The 18,889-nt window shown below is 40.0% G+C and overlaps 1 protein-coding gene across 8 annotated transcripts in view; it reads right to left on the minus strand.

Annotated features, from left to right (window-relative positions):
- ZNF827 (zinc finger protein 827) overlaps window positions 1-18,889 on the minus strand; it is a 184,227-nt gene that overhangs the window by 70,834 nt on the left and 94,504 nt on the right. For 6 of the 8 annotated variants that reach the window (XM_048942613.1, XM_048942617.1, XM_048942616.1 and 3 more), the window contains 2 exons: window positions 9,352-10,362; window positions 4,032-4,204 (listed from right to left, as the gene is read on the minus strand). In XM_048942613.1, coding sequence (XP_048798570.1) covers window positions 4,032-4,204; window positions 9,352-10,362 — 1,184 coding nt within the window. Of the gene's footprint in view, window positions 1-4,031; window positions 4,205-9,351; window positions 10,363-10,463; window positions 12,070-12,127; window positions 13,169-18,889 lie in introns of those variants that run through there. The other 2 variants (XM_048942620.1, XM_048942621.1) reach the window with 2 other exon arrangements.

The following is an 18,889-nucleotide window of genomic DNA, read 5'->3' on the forward strand; positions in this document are numbered from 1 at the left end:
CACAATCTACTTGCCATTGCATTTGCCTTTTCTGCTAAGTTCAATCTTCCATTTCTTCATTTTCTATCACTATCCTGCTTCAGCACATGTTCACAACAAAACTTCTTCTCCACTGCTAGAAGAGCTGGCTCACTCATTTCGGCATTATGTCTATATAGCAGCACAAGGAACATTTATAGGTATTATTTTTGGCCATATGCTCCTCTTCCTTGTTCCCCTTTCCAAGTACTCAGGCTAATATCCTGTTGCTTTCTTGGAACGTATCTGCATGATCTCACAGGCTAAACTTCCACCAATTGCTGAGGAAGAGATGTATATGATCCAAAGATACCAATTGGCCAAAATCTGACTGATGCTTGTGTTACTGCACCAGTAAAAACAGAATGGCCTGAAAACACCTTGCTAAACTACACCACCCCTTTCTGTTACCTTCTGCAGCTTCAGAACTAGCATTTGATTTTTTTCACTCAGAAAGAAAATAACATAGTCAAATTGAGCATGCATTTAGATAACTGGAGAGGAAGATTTGCTGCCTGACGGGGCAGGACACCTCTCTCATATGCCCATTCATTTTTTCTGTTTTTACTTTCGATACCCTTTGGGCCCCAGGAAACCACACTGTGATACCAGACTCAAGTCCTGAGATGCTACTCTCAGATTCCAAGGAAAAAGGGCCAAAACTTGTGGTTATGCAAGCACTATAATTTGTCTCCAAAATAAACTAATAAAATTCTGTACCGTGTCTATTTTAGGATTTTTCTAAGGTGCCTATCACTGTGGAATTGAAATTCCATGTAACAATTATAGATAAAACTACATGCCTTAAAAGGCAATTCACTCAGTCTGTCTTGTTCACTGCACGGAAACATTCCTTCCATTTCCCTTCTTGCATTTTACTTCCTTGCCTTCAGTTGCAAGCTGGCCAGGCAAAGTGCCTGGAAGAAAGCTTTCATCAACACGGTGGGTAGCACATGTAGATCTGAGCATGGTCAGGGCTGGAATCTGTCCAACTCTCTCTCTTTTAAGATTTTCTTCAGCAGGAGACAAGACATCAAAAATGTTGGCAATATTATATTCTTGGCCAACGAGTTTGGTGTGTTACAACTGCCAGAAAATAACAGATTATTTATATTCTATAGACATTATTCATTAACCTAAACATACACAGAATATGGGAGTCCCATATGAATACACACACAAACCGCTAACGGAAATTAAACTGTAAACTTTCAGATTCAATGGAGAATGCCAACAAGAACACAGAAAAAAGAGGAGGTACTCCAGCTCAGAGCTACGCTGCCTGAGAGGAAATAAAGACAATAGTATCAGATTTGGAAGACTGGAGCTGGACAAAATATCTCACCAGGTTTTGTCTGTCATCCTGATCAATGGAACAATGGATCAACTTAAAATTAAAGAGGAACATTAACAAAAAAAAACCAAAAAAAAAAAACAACACTGAGCTTGTAATAACACAGTAGAGTAAAAAATCGAGTTATAATGACAAACACCATCCTAGCACCATAATTTTGCAGTCTCACCTGCAGCTGCTGTTGATTCATGGGGAGAAAGAGAGGAGTGGAGAGCTAGAGGCAGCTCTGACTTCATGGGGTTCCTGCCAGGAAGGAGATAAGACCAGGTAGCTCCCAGAGGATTTGGGGACAATGAAAAGAACCAAATTATCCAGCTGAAGTTGCCAGAATACTACATCCTAACTTCCAGCTGTGCTGTACTATTTCTGTTGTGTATTCACTCAGTTTTGAACACCGTTAGCTTAAATATATATATGTGTGTGTTTGCGTGTGTTCTAAAGCTTCACATTTATTTTGATAGAGATTTAAAAGCAGCACGTTTTTATAATCAGAAAAGAAATCTGATTTTTTATTTTATTTTTTATCTTGGTATCAATTTATACTTTTTATCAAAGAGAACTCAAAATATATCTGACACTGCTGTTGAACAAATGACTAACATGTCTCCATTTCATTCATCTATACTATGCAAATATTTCAACTTCACAGAAACTCTGACTTGGCAGACAATGTTTTTGTGAATGGACTATGTGAATGAAGAAGTGTATGAAACCCCTGGAAATTAAGCTAGAATATTATCTTGCAAATATCTGTACTCATGATTTTATGCATCCATTCATAAGACTACAAGCAAGAACAAAAGATCAAATACTGGCCAATTAGTTTTATAAAGCAATTGGCTTAATCTTAAATAAAGCAGTTTTACTAGCAAAGATTACTGAGTCTATCACAACCTGCATGACTAGACTGCACTGACTGAAGAGCCTTAGAATCTTACTTACACAATAAATCTAAGAGAGACTCAAAATGAGCTCAAATTAAGCAATAATCACCATAGTAACAAATAATAAATACTACCGTTACTTTGCTTTTATTAGGAGTTTGTTATAAGACAACACGGGTTCAGTAAATAAAGGGGTTTAGCTTAGGCAGGGAGCAGAGAAGACTGCAAGGGTTCAGAGAGCCACCAACCTGATAGCACACAGAGACAGTGAAAAAGTTCAGGATGCTGGAAGAAATCAGATCTATGACCTTCCACGGAAATCACCACATGGAAAAGTAAGGGATAGGCCCTTGCCCTGTAAATAATAATAATTCCAAAAAGGTACAAAATGCAGAGATTAAGAATTTCTGCAGGGAATAACAGAGACATCTTGCCCAAAACACTGGACAATAACAGGCCTCTGCCAAAGAAGAGCAAATTTTCAGGCGATGCATGCCTCTGTGCAGACTGTCAACAACTAAAAACAAAAAACTTCTCTTACTGTACTTAGATCTCATTCTTTCATGTCTTCTACTAAGTCCTAAAAAAAAAAAAAAAAAAAAAAAGACTTGCAAATACCAAACCTACTTGGAACTGATTAGGTTCAGCATAATACACTAAGGATGCCTGGGAATTGTGCACTGATTTACACTAGGAGAAGTAAGATGTTAACTTTGAGACTTTGGGAGGATGATTACAAGACCTAGCAAGGACCTGAAATGCAGCATGATCTGCTATCATGATCACTGAATCATCTGATCTAATACTTAACAGTTACTGAGGTCTAAGCAAGGTGAGACTCCTGTCCAGCCAACTCAAGATTTTGCAATTGCAGCACAAAGAAGCTCAACTGACACTCCTGTCCACCCCCATACACTGAGAGACCTGTTGTCCAAAACAAACAAAATACAAACTGTAATAAAACATTTCACTGCAATTATAATAGCTCAACAGTATTAACAAAGTAAACTTTTTCCCCTTCAGCTTCTTTATCCGTGGATCAATGGGCCAGGTACCATTTTTATTTCACCAAGCATGCCCTACCATATGCAAAGATCAGGTACTTTGTGCTTTGCCATCACACAGTGCTTCTGCTGAATACTTGTTCTTCTAAATTTCTTTTCCATTTCTATTCTCTATATCAACACAAATGTTGGTTAAGTTTCTTTAGGAGCCTAAAACGTAGGCTGAATTAAAAACATACCTTAAGTTCAGTAGAAACACTTCAAAACAAAACATTACAGTATAACCAGTTTTTCATCATTTTGGATGCTTCATTTCTGGACTATCTGCAGTTAAAAACCATGGCAAGGATAAAACTAAAACTGAACAGCTGTAGGCCAAGTTTCTACACTCACTTAGGGTATTGCAATGGCAGACAGATACTCGCACGCATCCTGAAAGCAGAACCCCTGTGTTTGCATGGTGTCACATCTCAGCTAATATCCCCGCTTCTGGTGGTTCCAGTTCCATAACTAAATCTATCACAGACAACTTGTGCTGCATCAAGTGAACGCAGACAGGGCAGTTTCCACACAACATAAAATGGAAAGGCAAGCAAAGGAAAACAATTTATTTCCTTATCTAATTATGGCGTCTCTATTTAAATAAATACATAATTATAGCATTAATAGTGGACTTTAATTCTCGCAAATGCCACTGAAGTATGTTCGTTGCACTATCATTTCCTGATTGACAAGTCAAATGCTTTGATAGTCAGTAAACACTTCCCTTACCTTCATGTGTGATTTGAGATTGTCCTTACGCGCACAGCGAAATGGACAGAGTGGACACTGATGACTTTTCAAACCTGTATGAATCACCATGTGCCGTTTCCAGTAACTCTTCCTCTTGATAACCAAACCACAGATTGGACACTGGAAAGGTTTTCCTCCTTCTTCTTCTGAGGCTTAGCAGAACGGGGGAAGAGAAAGAGAGGATCCTTTACAGACACTTATTGAATGCTTTTCTCCTGTAAACGTACTCAAGATACCATTTTTCAGTGCTAGAATTGCATCTGCAAAGGGACGCAACAGTTAAACAACAACACGTATCAGAATTTTCAGTTCCTCCCCCTGCATGTCCCTTTCCCAGTTAATCTAGTTATTCTCCCTCTAAGAAAGGTCACAATAATTTTATAAAGGTTAATGTCCCAAACATCCTCTGGCTAATCAGTAGGGGATGCTATTCTGTCTCACCTGGTGCTAATGTTCCTTATAATTTAACAGAACTGAGATGGATGTCTCTCATAATCATCACTTTTCAGCCTCATTTCCTATCAAATGCCAGTTGTAGTCGGGTATGGAAAATATGCTTAATTGTTCCAAAATGATCCATTCCCACATTCGACGGTTAGCCAGAACACGGGGGATATAAAACACAGAGCACTTCACAGCTTAACTGATAAGCATGCTGGCATTGCATCTCAGATATATTTAACAGGAGAACTGTTTAACTAGGGCTCAAGCAGATGCTGCTGCAACTTCAGCCATCAGGAGTCCTAGGGTCACGGGTATCCTTCTACTCTGCTTGCTACCAGGGCGTTAAATCCACTGCCTTCCTAAACATTTTCACTCTGCTTTACTGTGCTAAGATAGTAAAAGGATTTGATGGCATTTGTCAAGTAAATATGGTTAGTCCCCTGCGTGCGGAACCATCTCAAGGTTGATGGAAAGAGAAATTCCTTGCTGCTGACCATACACAACTAACCATCCACTCTTCCCCTCGTCACAACTTCCTCTGCTTACTACAAAAGCCTAGAATTACTACAGAATTTGAAGCTTTTTTTTCAAGACTGTTTTCAAATATCCAGAGCTCAACAATGCTTATCCCTACTATCAGGAATGTCTCTCAGAATATTTCACCTCATTTTTATCAGTTATTTCCTACTGATAAGAATATAGCAAACACCAAATTCCCTTGATGAGGAACTAAGCAGTAAAAACCTCCAGAAAGATTTATCATATCCTCAAAAATAATTCCTCTTATTAAGTAGGAAACAAAGACTGTAATTCCACCAATTAGGTACTCATTGTCTAAGTGCAAAAAAAGGACACACTGACAAAGCACGTACTTTTGCCATTTTAGAAATTCTACTCATAAAATTTTCTATCACACTCAACTTATTATCAAAGTGTTCCCCTCTCTGAATCTCTAAAGAGCATGCCAAAACCAATGCTATAATTACTTGTTTCACTTTTTTAGCATCTTTACTTCCTCAGGAAAAAAAAAAAAAAAGTGAGAAATACAAAGAAATACATATTGTTAGCTTTTTTTTCCTAGCATTTATTTCCCTTCTCTCATTACCTTTTCTCCAGCATCTGGCTACCATGAAGGATTCAGAACAGAAATGTGTAACAAGCCTATTTTTTGTTTTTAATCTATTTTTCCTGCCCAGTAAAAATAAATCTCTAAACAAGATGAACCAATAGCAGTTCAGCACTTCACAAAAGAAATGGGCCAAATGCCTTCTGCCTCCTGGGCAGCATGAGGGGGGGGCTGAGCAGCAGGGCAGGAAGGGAGGCAGGCAGGTGGTGCACGCACAGCCACCTTAAGCAAGCCTCAGGGTGAGGAGCAAAGGGTGGGTGGTGTGGTGGTGGGCAGCGGGGCTGCAGTCTTTTGTCAAGATACGGTACAACACGTGGTTCTTCTGGGAGCGAGTAATGGTGAAGCCAAATGGTAGCCCACCATTGCTGCTGGATGTCTTGAGTGGCCCGAGTGTGCTAGCAGTACCTTTGGTGAGCAGCAGCTCCTTTCAGCCTTTCTTCTGCTTCTGGGCCTTCAGTGCATATAAATATCTAAAGTGCAGGGGCCAAATGGATGGGGCCAGGCTCGTTACAGCAGTGCCCAGTGACGGAACAAGGGGCAATGGCACAAATTGCAATACAGGAACTTTGTACCAACATGAGAAAGAACTTCCTTACTTTGAGTGTTACAGAGCACTGGAACAATCCACCCAGAAGGCATCTCCTACCCAGGAGATACTCAAAACCCACCTGCACTTTCCTGTGTCATCTGCTCTAGGGAACCTGCTTCAGCAGGGGAGTTAGACTAGATGATTGTCAGAGGACCCCTCCAGCTCCTATGACTCTGCAATACTGTGACTTCACCAATAATACTGACAGTTAATGGCGAATGGGAATTACATCGACGCTGTTCAAGGCTCAGCCATGTTAGCGCTTTACTTCATTTACCTTAGCAAAAGGAAAAAAATGGCGTTTTCAGCTTTCCTTCATTTACACTGACATCCATCTTATGTCACACAGCATCAATTACTTGAAAAAAGTGAACTGAGAATTAGCCAGGAAGAAAATCTGGGAACACAACTGCAAGCATTGCAGACAAAAAGTTATTACCAAGCAAGTATTCAGTCATTAAAAAAAAAGAAAGGGTCTGCTGCCTATACTCATTCAGAAATGACATTAGAATTTTAACAGAGATTACAGACTTCCTTCTAAGTTTGATCCAAAACATGTAAGCAATTAGTACAGCTGGCAATACTAGCAAATAGACTGCTAACAAAATTAGCCTTCTTTTTACCATTTCACGCTAATCCATACAAGTAATGATCAAGCCCACCAAACCCGACCTGCAGCATCACTTGATGATGTTCTTGTAAGTCACAGCTCCAGCCTCTTGCCTGAAATACGTCTGACCAAACAGCTCAAAATCATAGACAAAAGAGCAGCAGGAATACTCTTGTTATTAACATCTGCTTCAAAATAGCCTCCATCTTTGCTGTTCCTTACTTGTCAACATAGAATTTCTTACAGAGTACTGATCTTATAACCAAAGCAGGATGCTGCTGGTGGGTAAGTAAAACAGATTTGTAACAACAAATTAAAATCACCAGTACCTTAAATACTCTAAGCACAACAGGGGAGCAAAATCTATGCCTACTGGTCTGGGAACAAACCAAAAACCCTAGGTCTCAAGAAGCAACTACCCACACAATTACACATTACAGTAAACAGCATTATGAAGTGAAATATTGGTTTTTTGCTTTTAATGCCGTAAGGTCATAAATGCAAAAGGAATTGAGAACGTGTGACATTTATTTTTATGGTAAAAATACACATTCCCTGCTACCCTACACAATTTTTACAGAATCTTCCAATCAAAGGTCACTTCTGACCTTTTTGACTAACAGTGACTTTTTTTTTGTGAGCTCCATTCCTCCATGGCCAAAAGAAACAAGAATTTGGCTTTCCACAATCAACATCAACAAGATATGCTAACCAGCAGCTTGCTTTTTGTTTTCAGTTGGTTAATTATTTAGAAAGGAAAAACTTAATTGTGTATTAGAAAACCGACTTAGAAGATCTTTTGTTATGAACATTACACTATAAAGTCAGGTTGGATGCCAACTGGCCCTGGCCCAGTGCGTATAAACTGAAAGGAAACACCCTTCCTCTTGGGATCCTAGTCCCATATATTATAAAAAATGAATAGTTGTTCCTTGGTTACCAAGGACCTGAGGCAGTCGGCCCCTATTGTTATCTTTCAGCAGTACAGTAAGCTAGAGCCTTCAGCAAAGAGAACAGTTGCTAGGAATTTGCTGCATCAGAGCTGGTTTATGAAGTGCTGCTACTACCAGAGCCAGAGCATTCCCCTAGTATAAGCTGCACAAAGTGCACAGTTTGTTAGTTGAACAAGAACCTGGGTTTTATTACAAATATCTACCTTTCCCGAGTGAAAAGGGAGCTTTTTTTTTTTTTCCAGCAAGAAACAAATAACTACAAATTAATTTTAACCTTTCTCCTTTCCTATAGCTGCCTTTCCTGTAAGAAGACCAGTCTGTATCAGAAAGTTGCATCGATGCCCAACACAAAGGGGCCTTTTTCTGGTTTCGCTTCTATTACTCTGAAAAGGACTTTATTTAAACAAATGGGAACCTTATGCCAAGACCCATGGCAAGACAAGTTAGCCACTTTAACTGCCTTAGCAAAATATACCAGCAAAGCCCTTGCAGAACACTTGCATCTTGCGGCAAAAAACTGCTCTCAGCTGCACTCATCAGACCCCTTTCTTACAGTGGCCTCATCAGGCTCCCCAACTGGTTTGCTGCACTCGTGCAGTCAGGCTAACGTTCCACACAAATTCAGTCTGATGCAGCTCTAACGTACTGAACCACTTTGTGCACCCTGTTAAGATACCTGGTGAGCTTCCTTATTCCCTACAGGAGAATACCAGTGGAGGAAGAGCGCTGATATTAGACATGAGAAGTGTGTATTATCCACTAGAATATACAACTACTGATGTGATCATTTTATAAAAAGAGGTGAAAGAAATCTTGTTTTTCCTAGTTTTGAAGACGGGTAATTTATGTTCTCCTGCGTGGCCTACCAGCTCTTCAAAGCTTTTGTTACCAAGACTATATTTTTTTTTATGCCTTGTAAGCCCAGTTCCTTGGATGCCAACAGTTGGAACTGGTGGAGAGAAGGCTCCAGTGAGAAATAGTCTTGTTGAGCTAAATCAGAGAAAGGCAGTTCACTTTTTTTTTAATGACAAAGCCTTGTAAAAGACTGAACATGTGAGATTTGTTCATGCTGCAAAAAATATTTAATGAAAAGTGGCAACATAATAATATACTCTGGTAAATTAGGACAGGGTAGTAAGCGATTATACAAAAGTCCATTTGTGACAGAGACAGCAGGAGGGAGAATTCTTCCTTGTCCAGTATTTCAAAAGCATGAGTTTTGTATATGCTCACTGATACTGTGAGCTCCCTAACAGGGATTCTTTGATCTTCTCCATTAAATATTTTTGTGGATTTATTTTGAACTTGCTGAGGGGGGGAAATGCCATTATATGAAATATAAAAAAAAAAAAAAGTTACTGAACTTGAACCCTTATATCTTTCAATGAATGGAAACATTTGTGAGTTTGGTCTTCAACTGGTATTTTAAAAAGCTTTTCTATTGTTTCCCTACGGTACTTAATTACTGTTCCCATAATACACAGAATCAAAACAAATCCAGACCCATTGAAGAAATGCTATATAAGGCTACAGAAAAACAAATGCATTCTATTTAGTTGCTCAAATCATATCCATACCTGTACTAGTGGGTTTGGATGCTCTCCCCTTAGAGACTGGCAGTAACAATAATTCCAAAGACTGTGGTGGAGTTGCTTTCTCTTGCTTCATCTCTGAAAGCTGCAGGGGATCCTCAGCAACCAGTGATTTCTTCTTCTCTGCCAACAGGGTGCCTGCAGCCCTTGCAGCAACCTCTTTGAGCAGGGCAGCTGAAGAGGTCATAGAAGCCAGAGAAAGGAAAGAACTAGCCGGAGGCGGGTGCTCCTGCCCAGGAGTCATGCTTCTTTCACTCACTTTTTTTGATAAAGCTGCTAATGTGGAGCTGGCAGACTGGGAGCTAAAAGGTGAGGAAAAGGATTCAAATCTTACATTATCTTCAGTCCTTGAAAGAGATCTGTCCTGCAGAACAGCATTGGCTGCGGCTTTCAGTTTCAGGATAGCTGAATCGGGGGACAAACCACAGGTGGTGGTTGAGTTTGGCAACCACTTACCTTGATTCCATATAAAGTGACTACCTGCATTGTATTGGTCACTTTGCTCCTGTTTCTCAGCTAGCTTTCTGGCAAGCACACTGAGCTGCTGGGCATGATGAGCAGGTGGAGAGAAGGAGAGATTTGAGCCGAGATTTACCGGGGACTCAACTCTGCCATTGACTGTAACAGCAGCATCCAGCTTGAGGGAGCCAGCCTCCAACAGCCGCCTCAGGTTACTACTCAGTGGCTTATTTGAACCAGGAGGTTCTTCCTCACACAGAGACGACGCATCAGGAGAAAGGTGCTCTTTGCTCTGTAGTGTGTCTCTTAGTGCTTCATTTTCAATGGTTCCCAACTCCGCTGTGTTGCTGCTAGGAGTTGCACTTCCCAAAGAAGTATCTGGGGAAGTGGACTGATCTTGGATTCTGTCTTCAAGAGACAACTTAAAGTTCTCCTGGACTTCTCCATATGATGCTTCTGAAGGAGTCTCTGAAGAATTTCCAAACCAGCGTTCCTCTTCACTGAGTTCACCTTCCACTTCTTCCTGTCTGGTACCATCTGTACGAAACCAAGAATAACAGTATTATTTCCAAATCTCTTCAAAGTAATTCCTTAATATAGAGTATACTTGGCTCTGCACAAGTCTCCTGAATAGTCACCGAACATTCCACTGAAGTGCATGGACTTGGCATCAGTCTGGATTAAGTGATCAGGAAAACGTGTTTTGAAAATGAAAAAGGGTTCATTTGAAGACAAAATCATGGAAGCTTGTCATTGCTCAGTCAGTATCACTAAAACAGCTAAAACTGCAGCAATATAAACATGCCACAAATATATACCACGGAACCACTCATACATTGCAATGATTGCTAGAGCAGTTTGCACATCCTGCAAAACGTTACAAACGGTACAAAGCAAGGATTTAATAGGCCCAGAAAGTATTGGATACTTGAGTCTCAGTACAGATAACAGGCATGCTTTCAAAAGCATATCAGTTCTGTTGTTGTTCAAACAAGTTTCTTCCAGAGACTTTAAATCCCAGCCCAATCCTGCAGTGACCCCTGTCTAAAATATAATAACATTTGTACCAATAACACACTTCATGTCTGAACACCTGAAATGACTAATACATGAATGCAAGCGAAGGCTCTAGTCTCTCCAGCTATTTGGAAGAGAAATATCATACATTTAAAACCAATTTTTTTTTTTTTGTACACTACTTGTTTTTCATTTGCTTGTCACTCTTCATCAAAGTTTCAAACTACATATAGATATATATTTAAATATAAATTGTTAGTCTCAATGCAATTAGTTAAATTTTCTCTTCTGGTTAACTGTAATACATCTAGTTTCTCCACAGATCTAACTGGCAGTGTTTATAGAGCTGTGTTGCTCTTCTTTCTCTAAGGTATGTAAAGTAATACAGATGTGACCAAGGCTTTTTGGTTTTTTTTGGTTTTCTTTTCCAGATCTTGCAGGCCAGTCAGAACATAATCAAGAACAGCAACAATGCCAGAACTGAATCCATGTTATCATCTCTTGTCAGACACCTCTCACATTTCTTACTCTCAGACTCAGTGTCCCTAGATACAAAACAATCTTTGTAATCATACTACAGCAAAACAAAAGGATTTAATATAACCCTCCTCTGACATTCTGGAAATAAGCCTGCATGATATGTATTGTACCTACAATCATGTATTATTTCTAGATTCTTTACTTAATTCCTGCAAATTGCAAAGCTTGGAGAGAAGTTGATAAATACAATTTTACATTTGTATTATTACTTTGATCTAATGAATCGAAGAAGGAAAAATCTAGCCAACTGCATCTTGAATACAGAGATAACAGCATACAATCTGAAGGCAGAGTTATTTACTTTTAGATGTTGTATACAATATGAGGAATAGTGCCTCTTGGTAAAAGTTTCTTTTACTCAAAAGCTCTTGAATTTCTTTCACCGTTTTAAGACACTATATAAACGACTCCATTTCCTTAGATTAGTATTTTAATTAGAAGATTTAGCATCACTGCTATTCAAAACAACACCAAGAAAAGCCCAAAGCACTTATCTAAAATTATTTTGATACCACCCAAGTTAACATCACAGACACAGCAATATTAACAGTAGCTTAAGCATAAAGGCCAGCATCAGGTACATTCCAATAAAGCAGATGCATAAAGAAAAAAGTCGAGGCAGCACATAAGGCAGCTTGTAGGAAAACTGAACATACTCCCTCTTCATCCTGTGAGCACTACTCAGTAACCTGAGGGATATCTACAGAGCTGAGAGCAGCCAGAGGAGAGATCTGTCCACACTTACCTGAAGCAAGCAAATTACAGACTGGGAGCCAAGAAAGCATCTTGCTGGCATTTTCCTTGACCTGACAGACCAAGAAGAGGGCACAGCAGAGAGCTGACACCACTGCACAGCTTTGGAGACAGAGCCTGCCTACATCCTACTGCTTAAATTCATGCATGTTTACGTTTGTCTGAGTTAAAACATCCTCCCCACACCAAATCCTCTCTCTCCGTGTCTCCATTCTCTGTCCATAAATAACAAGGGAGAATTGTATTTCCCTCCACTCAGTCATCAAAAAATAGCAGTTTGAGGGATAAGTAGGTCTCTTTTAGAGAAATTTCCAATTTAATAAACCTCCAAATTTCTCTGTTCCTTGACACGTACCTCTTCCTTATGTTGACAGATTCCTAGATGCAATCAGTCCTTTAAAATACCTGCTAAATAACACTGTTCTTAAAAACCTTGTTCATCCTACTTGCACTGGAAATTAATTCTTCCCTCTCACCTCTATCAGTTTTTGCAGTAACCACAAAATAAACGTCCCACATATATTTTCACTATCTATTCTCCTTTCTGTGGCTGACAACCCAGGAAATACTCACAGTAGGAACACTGGCAAATTGACAGTAAGGATGTGGGGTGTGGAACTACATCTGCTCTGGCAGGGCCACGATACGGCCTTCTTTGACACTAACACAAATACACAATATCTGGAATTGAAAAAAGACAGCAAAGGCAGACAGGACAGTAACAGACAGTAGCATAACTTGGATCACTGTTCTTTTCCCAGAGATACACATTCTCTATCGGTCCTGCCCATCGTAAGGGCAGCCAACAGCATCCTACTGACAGGGAGCTGCAGGAGTGAAGTTCTTATCTTTTTCACTTAAGAGGTTGCCATCAAGGCCAGAAATTCCCTTCACCTCGGGCAGTGCACAGAGCTCCCCCTCCTGTTGTTCATCTGCCTGGACCTACTCAAGCTTGCTCAAAACTTCCAAGTGGTCTGTACAAAAAGCATGGGCAAATTTCCTCTGCAGCATCTCTATCCCCAAATCCAGCTGGACTTGCTTTTTTTTTTTTTTTTTCCAGTACAGTTTCTTTCAGTACACAAAAATCAGACCTCTAACTGCTGACACAGTTCTAATTTTCCTTTCCTGAGTAATTCCCGCTGCTGCTGCAGTATCAAGTCCACAAGTACTTTAGGGCTGTAAGGTTAATGCTGAAAAAGCCAGCATCAGTGTCTTATCATGAACTCAGTCAAGCCTCCTTTTAAACACTAGTGAATTGGTTTAGAAGCATAACTGTGAAGCCTGACAATTTCACTTCTAAGCAAAGTTGCCATTCAAGGCCTTTAGGGCAGGACTTTAATTCACATAGACTCACAAGCCTTTGAACAAGCTTCAGAACTCTAGAAGTCAGCCCAACCCATCGACTCACACACCTTCAAATTGAACAAAACCCTCCTCAGAACTCAGGGGATGAGTCCGTGGGACACCCAGTCCAAGTCTAACTGAAGCAAGAGCCAATCTCCATGTGCTTGTCAAGAAATTTCAGCTGAATTCCCTACTTGTGGCAAAAGGTCCACGTAGTGCATTTATTCCTCCTCTTACAACACAACTAAGGAGCTCCAGTGAGAAGTGCCTGAAAGCTTAGTAGCTTAGCTGAGTAGAAATGCAATCCCACATTTATGTTTCTTCTCCCCACAACAAACATACTACAGTTTGTTATTAAACAATTACTTAATGGATGCTCAGCTACAAGCGTTTCACTCTTCTTTCAGTCCGAAATGCTAAATGTAGGTAAGAAAGCACACGGCAATTGCAAAATAGGGAAAGGTAACTTAAAAATTGAAGACAAATTCTCACCAACTTCATTTAGAAGAAGACCTTGCCAGAAGGAATCTGCCAACACTTAGCTAGTAACTGGTCATCAGATCGGCTCTTCTCAACGTGATTTGAGAGTCAAGACACGTCAGCACTTCTCTCTCCTCACTTCCATGGCAGTTCTGAAGGGAGCTCTGCTTCCCAAATCACCTTTCTCTGGCAGAGACTGGTAGTTACAGGTGTCCTGCATGCTTCAGGAATGTGCCATCACACTGCACCAGGAACCTCAAACAAGTACTTTCCACTCCCGTCAGCATCAACATGTTGTTGGGCCACTGATGTAGCCCATTATCAAACAATCTCTGGCAAAGTCACAAATGTGAGCAAAATCACTGCTTGAAGAAACGCCAGTTTCCCATGCTTGCCTTCTTGTTCGCTTGTTTTCAAATACAGAAAAGTTCTGTTTCCCCTTTCAAGAGTTGAGTTTAACAGGTAAATCTTATTAATCCCAAACCGTGTTATTTCACATTGAGAGCATCTGCTCCTTTACGTAGAATCATTAGAACTTGACTGTGATTTGAATAAAGGTGTAAATATTAACTGCCCAAATTAGTTATCTCTGAAAACTGAAAAAAAGGCAAACAAGTTTATTCATTTATATACTAAGCCACCCAAATCAAATGTGGGAAATTTTAACTACACCTTATGCAAAGTAATGTAATGGTACACGTGCCACTCATGAAAGCAGCAAGTGTTCCACAATGCCAGCCTGTACAAACCTGGAGCACTGAAATATGAATGCAGTGGACCACAAGTAGGAACAGCCTGCGAAGCACAAGGAAAAGGTAAGAGTCTTCAAGTTACGGCACTGAGCGACAGGCATGGGCAGTGAAAGCGTTACTACAGAAACACCATGTGGACCACCAGAAATTATCTGAAAAATGGCTACAGTTAAGGAATCTATCCCAAAGAGTTTGAATTTTCCTTGTAAAAGGGACATAATTTCACTTTAATTACTCAGTGCAACAATTAAGTTACAGAACTTCTATACAGAATTAACATTGCATAGGGATATTTATATTCCTCCGTACACTATAGTGATGTGAAACATATGGAAGTCATAATTGTGGGATTACAGAATGAAAATTAAAACAAATATAAAAGAAGGTAGATGTCACATCATTTCAAAGAAATGCTCACAGGAAAATCGCTGATGAGATAGATTAGTTAAGATTGCCCTAACTTCAGCAGTTGTGCACCAAGAAAAGTCTGGGAGTCTACAGACACAGGAATTGATAGTGACAGAAGGCTTCATTCTTATTATCTTGATATCAATACTTGATGTATGTAAAGGTTTCAGATATGATCATTCAAGTTTGTCTCAATCTAAATAACTTACAGTTGCATTTGTTGGCTATTTGGCACCCGAGTCATCTTCCCAGTTTTTTGCTCCAATACACTTCTGGCTCTTATCTCTGATATTTTCCTACCCTTGAGCTTTTGTTTAGTCTAACTGAAGCTCGATTAAACTGGGAGTATAAGCAGCAGTGTAACAGCATATCTTATTCCATCTGAAATGCCTATCATAATCCATTTTATATATTATCTCATACTACACACTATACCATGGCCTACTGAAAGAGTAGGTCATCCTAGTTACAGGTATACGCTGGGGAACTGAGGAGCCCTGCAAGATGTCTAAAGAGTTTACAGAGTTGCATTAGATGAACCAGAAAGCCGTCCGTGAGGAGTTCTATGGAACCAAAGAGTGACTTAGATGAGTAGTCAAATAAAAAAAAAAGCTTTTTAGAAAGAAAACAAACAACAATGGAACAATCTAGAGCTTGGATTCATGTGCCTTCTGTCAAGAATAGCAAGAAAAGAGGGAGACATAACAAGGATGAGAAGCAGATGAGAACAGAGAAAGCATGGATAACTGTAAAGGCAGTTGTCTAGTCGAGGACAAGGAAGAGGTGAGGCGAAGTAAATCTCTGTGCTCATATCTGGCTTCCAGGAAGGTTTCAACCACCACCGTTAACACATCAAGATTCCATGTCCCGCTCTCTCCCATCTTCTTTCTTTCCTATTCCTCAAACAAGGATTAGGGACCTGGCCACAGGCCAAATGGCACTGTTCTGGCAGTCCGTTGCAAAATAGACTCTCTTCACAGCTGCTGCAACCCAGATTCCATCACAACCATTACCACCAGCATCATATCCAAGTACGAAGAGTTTCCCATCGTACAGTGGCAGCACATTCAGGAAGAGAATGCAGCTCCAAGTCTCCGTTACAGCTCTGCAACAGTCAATCCACTGCTGATGTACATACTCCAGCCCTTTAAAATTGGAGTACTTAAGGATGCTCTCTTCCTCAAGTCAAACTGATTAAGTACCACTGGCAAATAAACCTTGAAATTTGTCAGAGTGGTTGCTAGCCACCCTGGGCAGAACAGTTTAAGTGAAGTACAGAAAGTAGAAGCCATACTGGAGAGGATCCAGGATAAAATTAGAGAAGAGGAACTTGAAGTCCTCACTGTTAACAGAATATTCAGTGAGAACAATCAGCCGCAGAAGTATCATGGCAGAATTTAGTGTAGACCAGAAAAATAGATGAAGGTGCTAAGGACTGAATACAGTAAATATCTTCAGATGAATTATGTACATTGTGTATCATTTTAGCAATTAAAAAAATGATTACAAGAGATCACTCAGTATTATCACCTAACTTCCTAACTCACATTATCTCATATTCACAGAAATCCTTGCTAATTACACAACCAGGTAGTACCAACAGAAATACTCTGGCATATCCTATAGAAATCACTCCATCCAGTCCCATACAAACTACCCTTTTTTGTATTCAAGATGTCTTTTCAAGCACTTCAACTTTTTTTTTTTTTAAGAAGTGTTTTTGTCATTTCTTGGTCTCAACAAATTGTGGGTTCCCACACCCTGCTCATTACGTGGATGTTCAGTTTGTAGAACTACTTCAGAGAAGCTGGATGCACTGTACACTGACATACCCAAACTCTACCTCTAAAAAGCATTTACAGTCACATTGGATTAGGCTATACATCCGGAGAGCAGTAGCACTGTTGATTTTCCCAAGGGGATGCTTGCAAGAAAATCATGATTCTAATAAAGACACAAAGGCCTGCCTTAACTTCTTTTATTACATCAACAGCAGCAAATAAAACTTAGAAGTCACAGTTACATAAACAGTCATGTGCTAGAGTGCCCTCAGTCCCCTATTTTCCCTTCATCATTTCTGTGACCTATAATAGGTAAGCAGCACAGTAAGTCACTGTCCTCTTTCAACAGAATTTCTGGCTCGCTCACTTATCAACGGGATGATTATTCAACTCTTGACCTCATCACAAAATGGTTTAGCAGCGTTGCTGGTGCTTGAACCAAATTTCTCTACTGCAGGCTGACCCAGAGAGAGTAGCACAGCTGCAAGAAGGAACTGCCAAAAAGCAATAACTCTTCTGTTCTGTCCTTCACCCCTGTGTTTAAGATGTGTGAAAATATTCACACAATTAGATAGGAAAAGAAGCCCTAGGTAGAGCTCTCTATTTCATCTCCACATCTTCTAAAATAATGATTTTCCTAACTGGAGGGAAGGAGAACAGGGGAAAAGCAAGGCATAGCCTTTAAAGACAGGACATATATCCTCTGCTTTCATCCCTAACTTAAAGCGAGTTTAAAAAAATATACTTGCAAGAAATACCTCAGAATACTCATCTAGCAATTTCTCTAGCACTTGTTCTAAAAAAGAAAAAAGAAAAAAAAAAGGCTCCAGGATGAAAAAGATTATAGGAAGACAAATTAATTACCTCACAGTAACTGGAACTGTTCAAGATGCTTCGCCCTCATGCACAAACAACAGTGAGTGTGCAGAAATCCAGGTTTCCCAACTGCTCTCCAGCTACAAGAAATCAAAATGCATGCACAGCACTGTTTCCTTTCAGGGACAGAACCCAGCTGTTATGGACTCCAAGGAAGAAGGGAGGCAGGATGTATTACTGAAAAAGCTCATCATAGCCAACATAAAACTACCTTTATTTCCTTTCCCCCAAAGGAGAAGGATTTTGTCATAGATGGGAATCAGACACTTACCTTTTATTTTCAGGCTAATGTCCTAAAATAAGTGTGTCAAATGGGTTTCATTACCTGCCAAAAAAGATCCTTCTGTTACTAGCTAGGTAACCATGAAAAAGGACAGAAATAGATGGTTTCTCCTGAGGTGAGCTGTCACTACTTAATGAAGGCTCTTCGGTCTATTGACAAACCACAAAATAGGACATTACAGTTGTAGCAAGTCTGATCTTTGCAAAAACATCAAGTTGTTCAGAAGATTACTGCTAGTTCATCTTACCTCCAAGACTGGCTATTCTTTTGTTCTAGGCAAGAGGATATAGTTATCATCTGCAGGATCTGGTTTGAGAAGTGTTGCTTCCAACAGGATTCAGAGATTCGAACACCAAATTAACAGGCACTGCCTTAAAGTGCAATGAGAATACACTGTTAAGGTGACAAAACCTTATGACTGACAGAAACCGTAGTCCTGTGCCCACTCTCATGTTTTCTCAGGTCTTTATCTGACTGCTTGGTGAGCCAATTTCAACTCGCTTAATCTGACAGAAAAGTTCTCAGTCTGCCAAGAAGCTGGAATAAAACTTATGTGCATGAGGTAGGAATGGGGAAGTAAGAGTTGGTGGCCTGCAAGCACTTATACTAGACAATAATTTGAGCCATGCTTTCCCTGAGGTCTTTTGCAGTACAAACCACATCATGTTTTGTTAAGAAAAAACACCACAGATTCTCCCTCCCAAATCTTCACAGTGTACTCCTACGATTCCCGGAGAGAACTTGGTCTGTATGTAAGTTGGTAAGTTTGGTCCGTTGGTAAGTATGGTCACGGCAGGCAGTTTCATGAAGGCTGCTTTACCTACCTGGGA

The sequence above is a fragment of the Lagopus muta genome, chromosome 4 (genome assembly GCF_023343835.1).
Source record: "Lagopus muta isolate bLagMut1 chromosome 4, bLagMut1 primary, whole genome shotgun sequence".
Lineage (NCBI taxonomy): Eukaryota > Metazoa > Chordata > Aves > Galliformes > Phasianidae > Lagopus > Lagopus muta.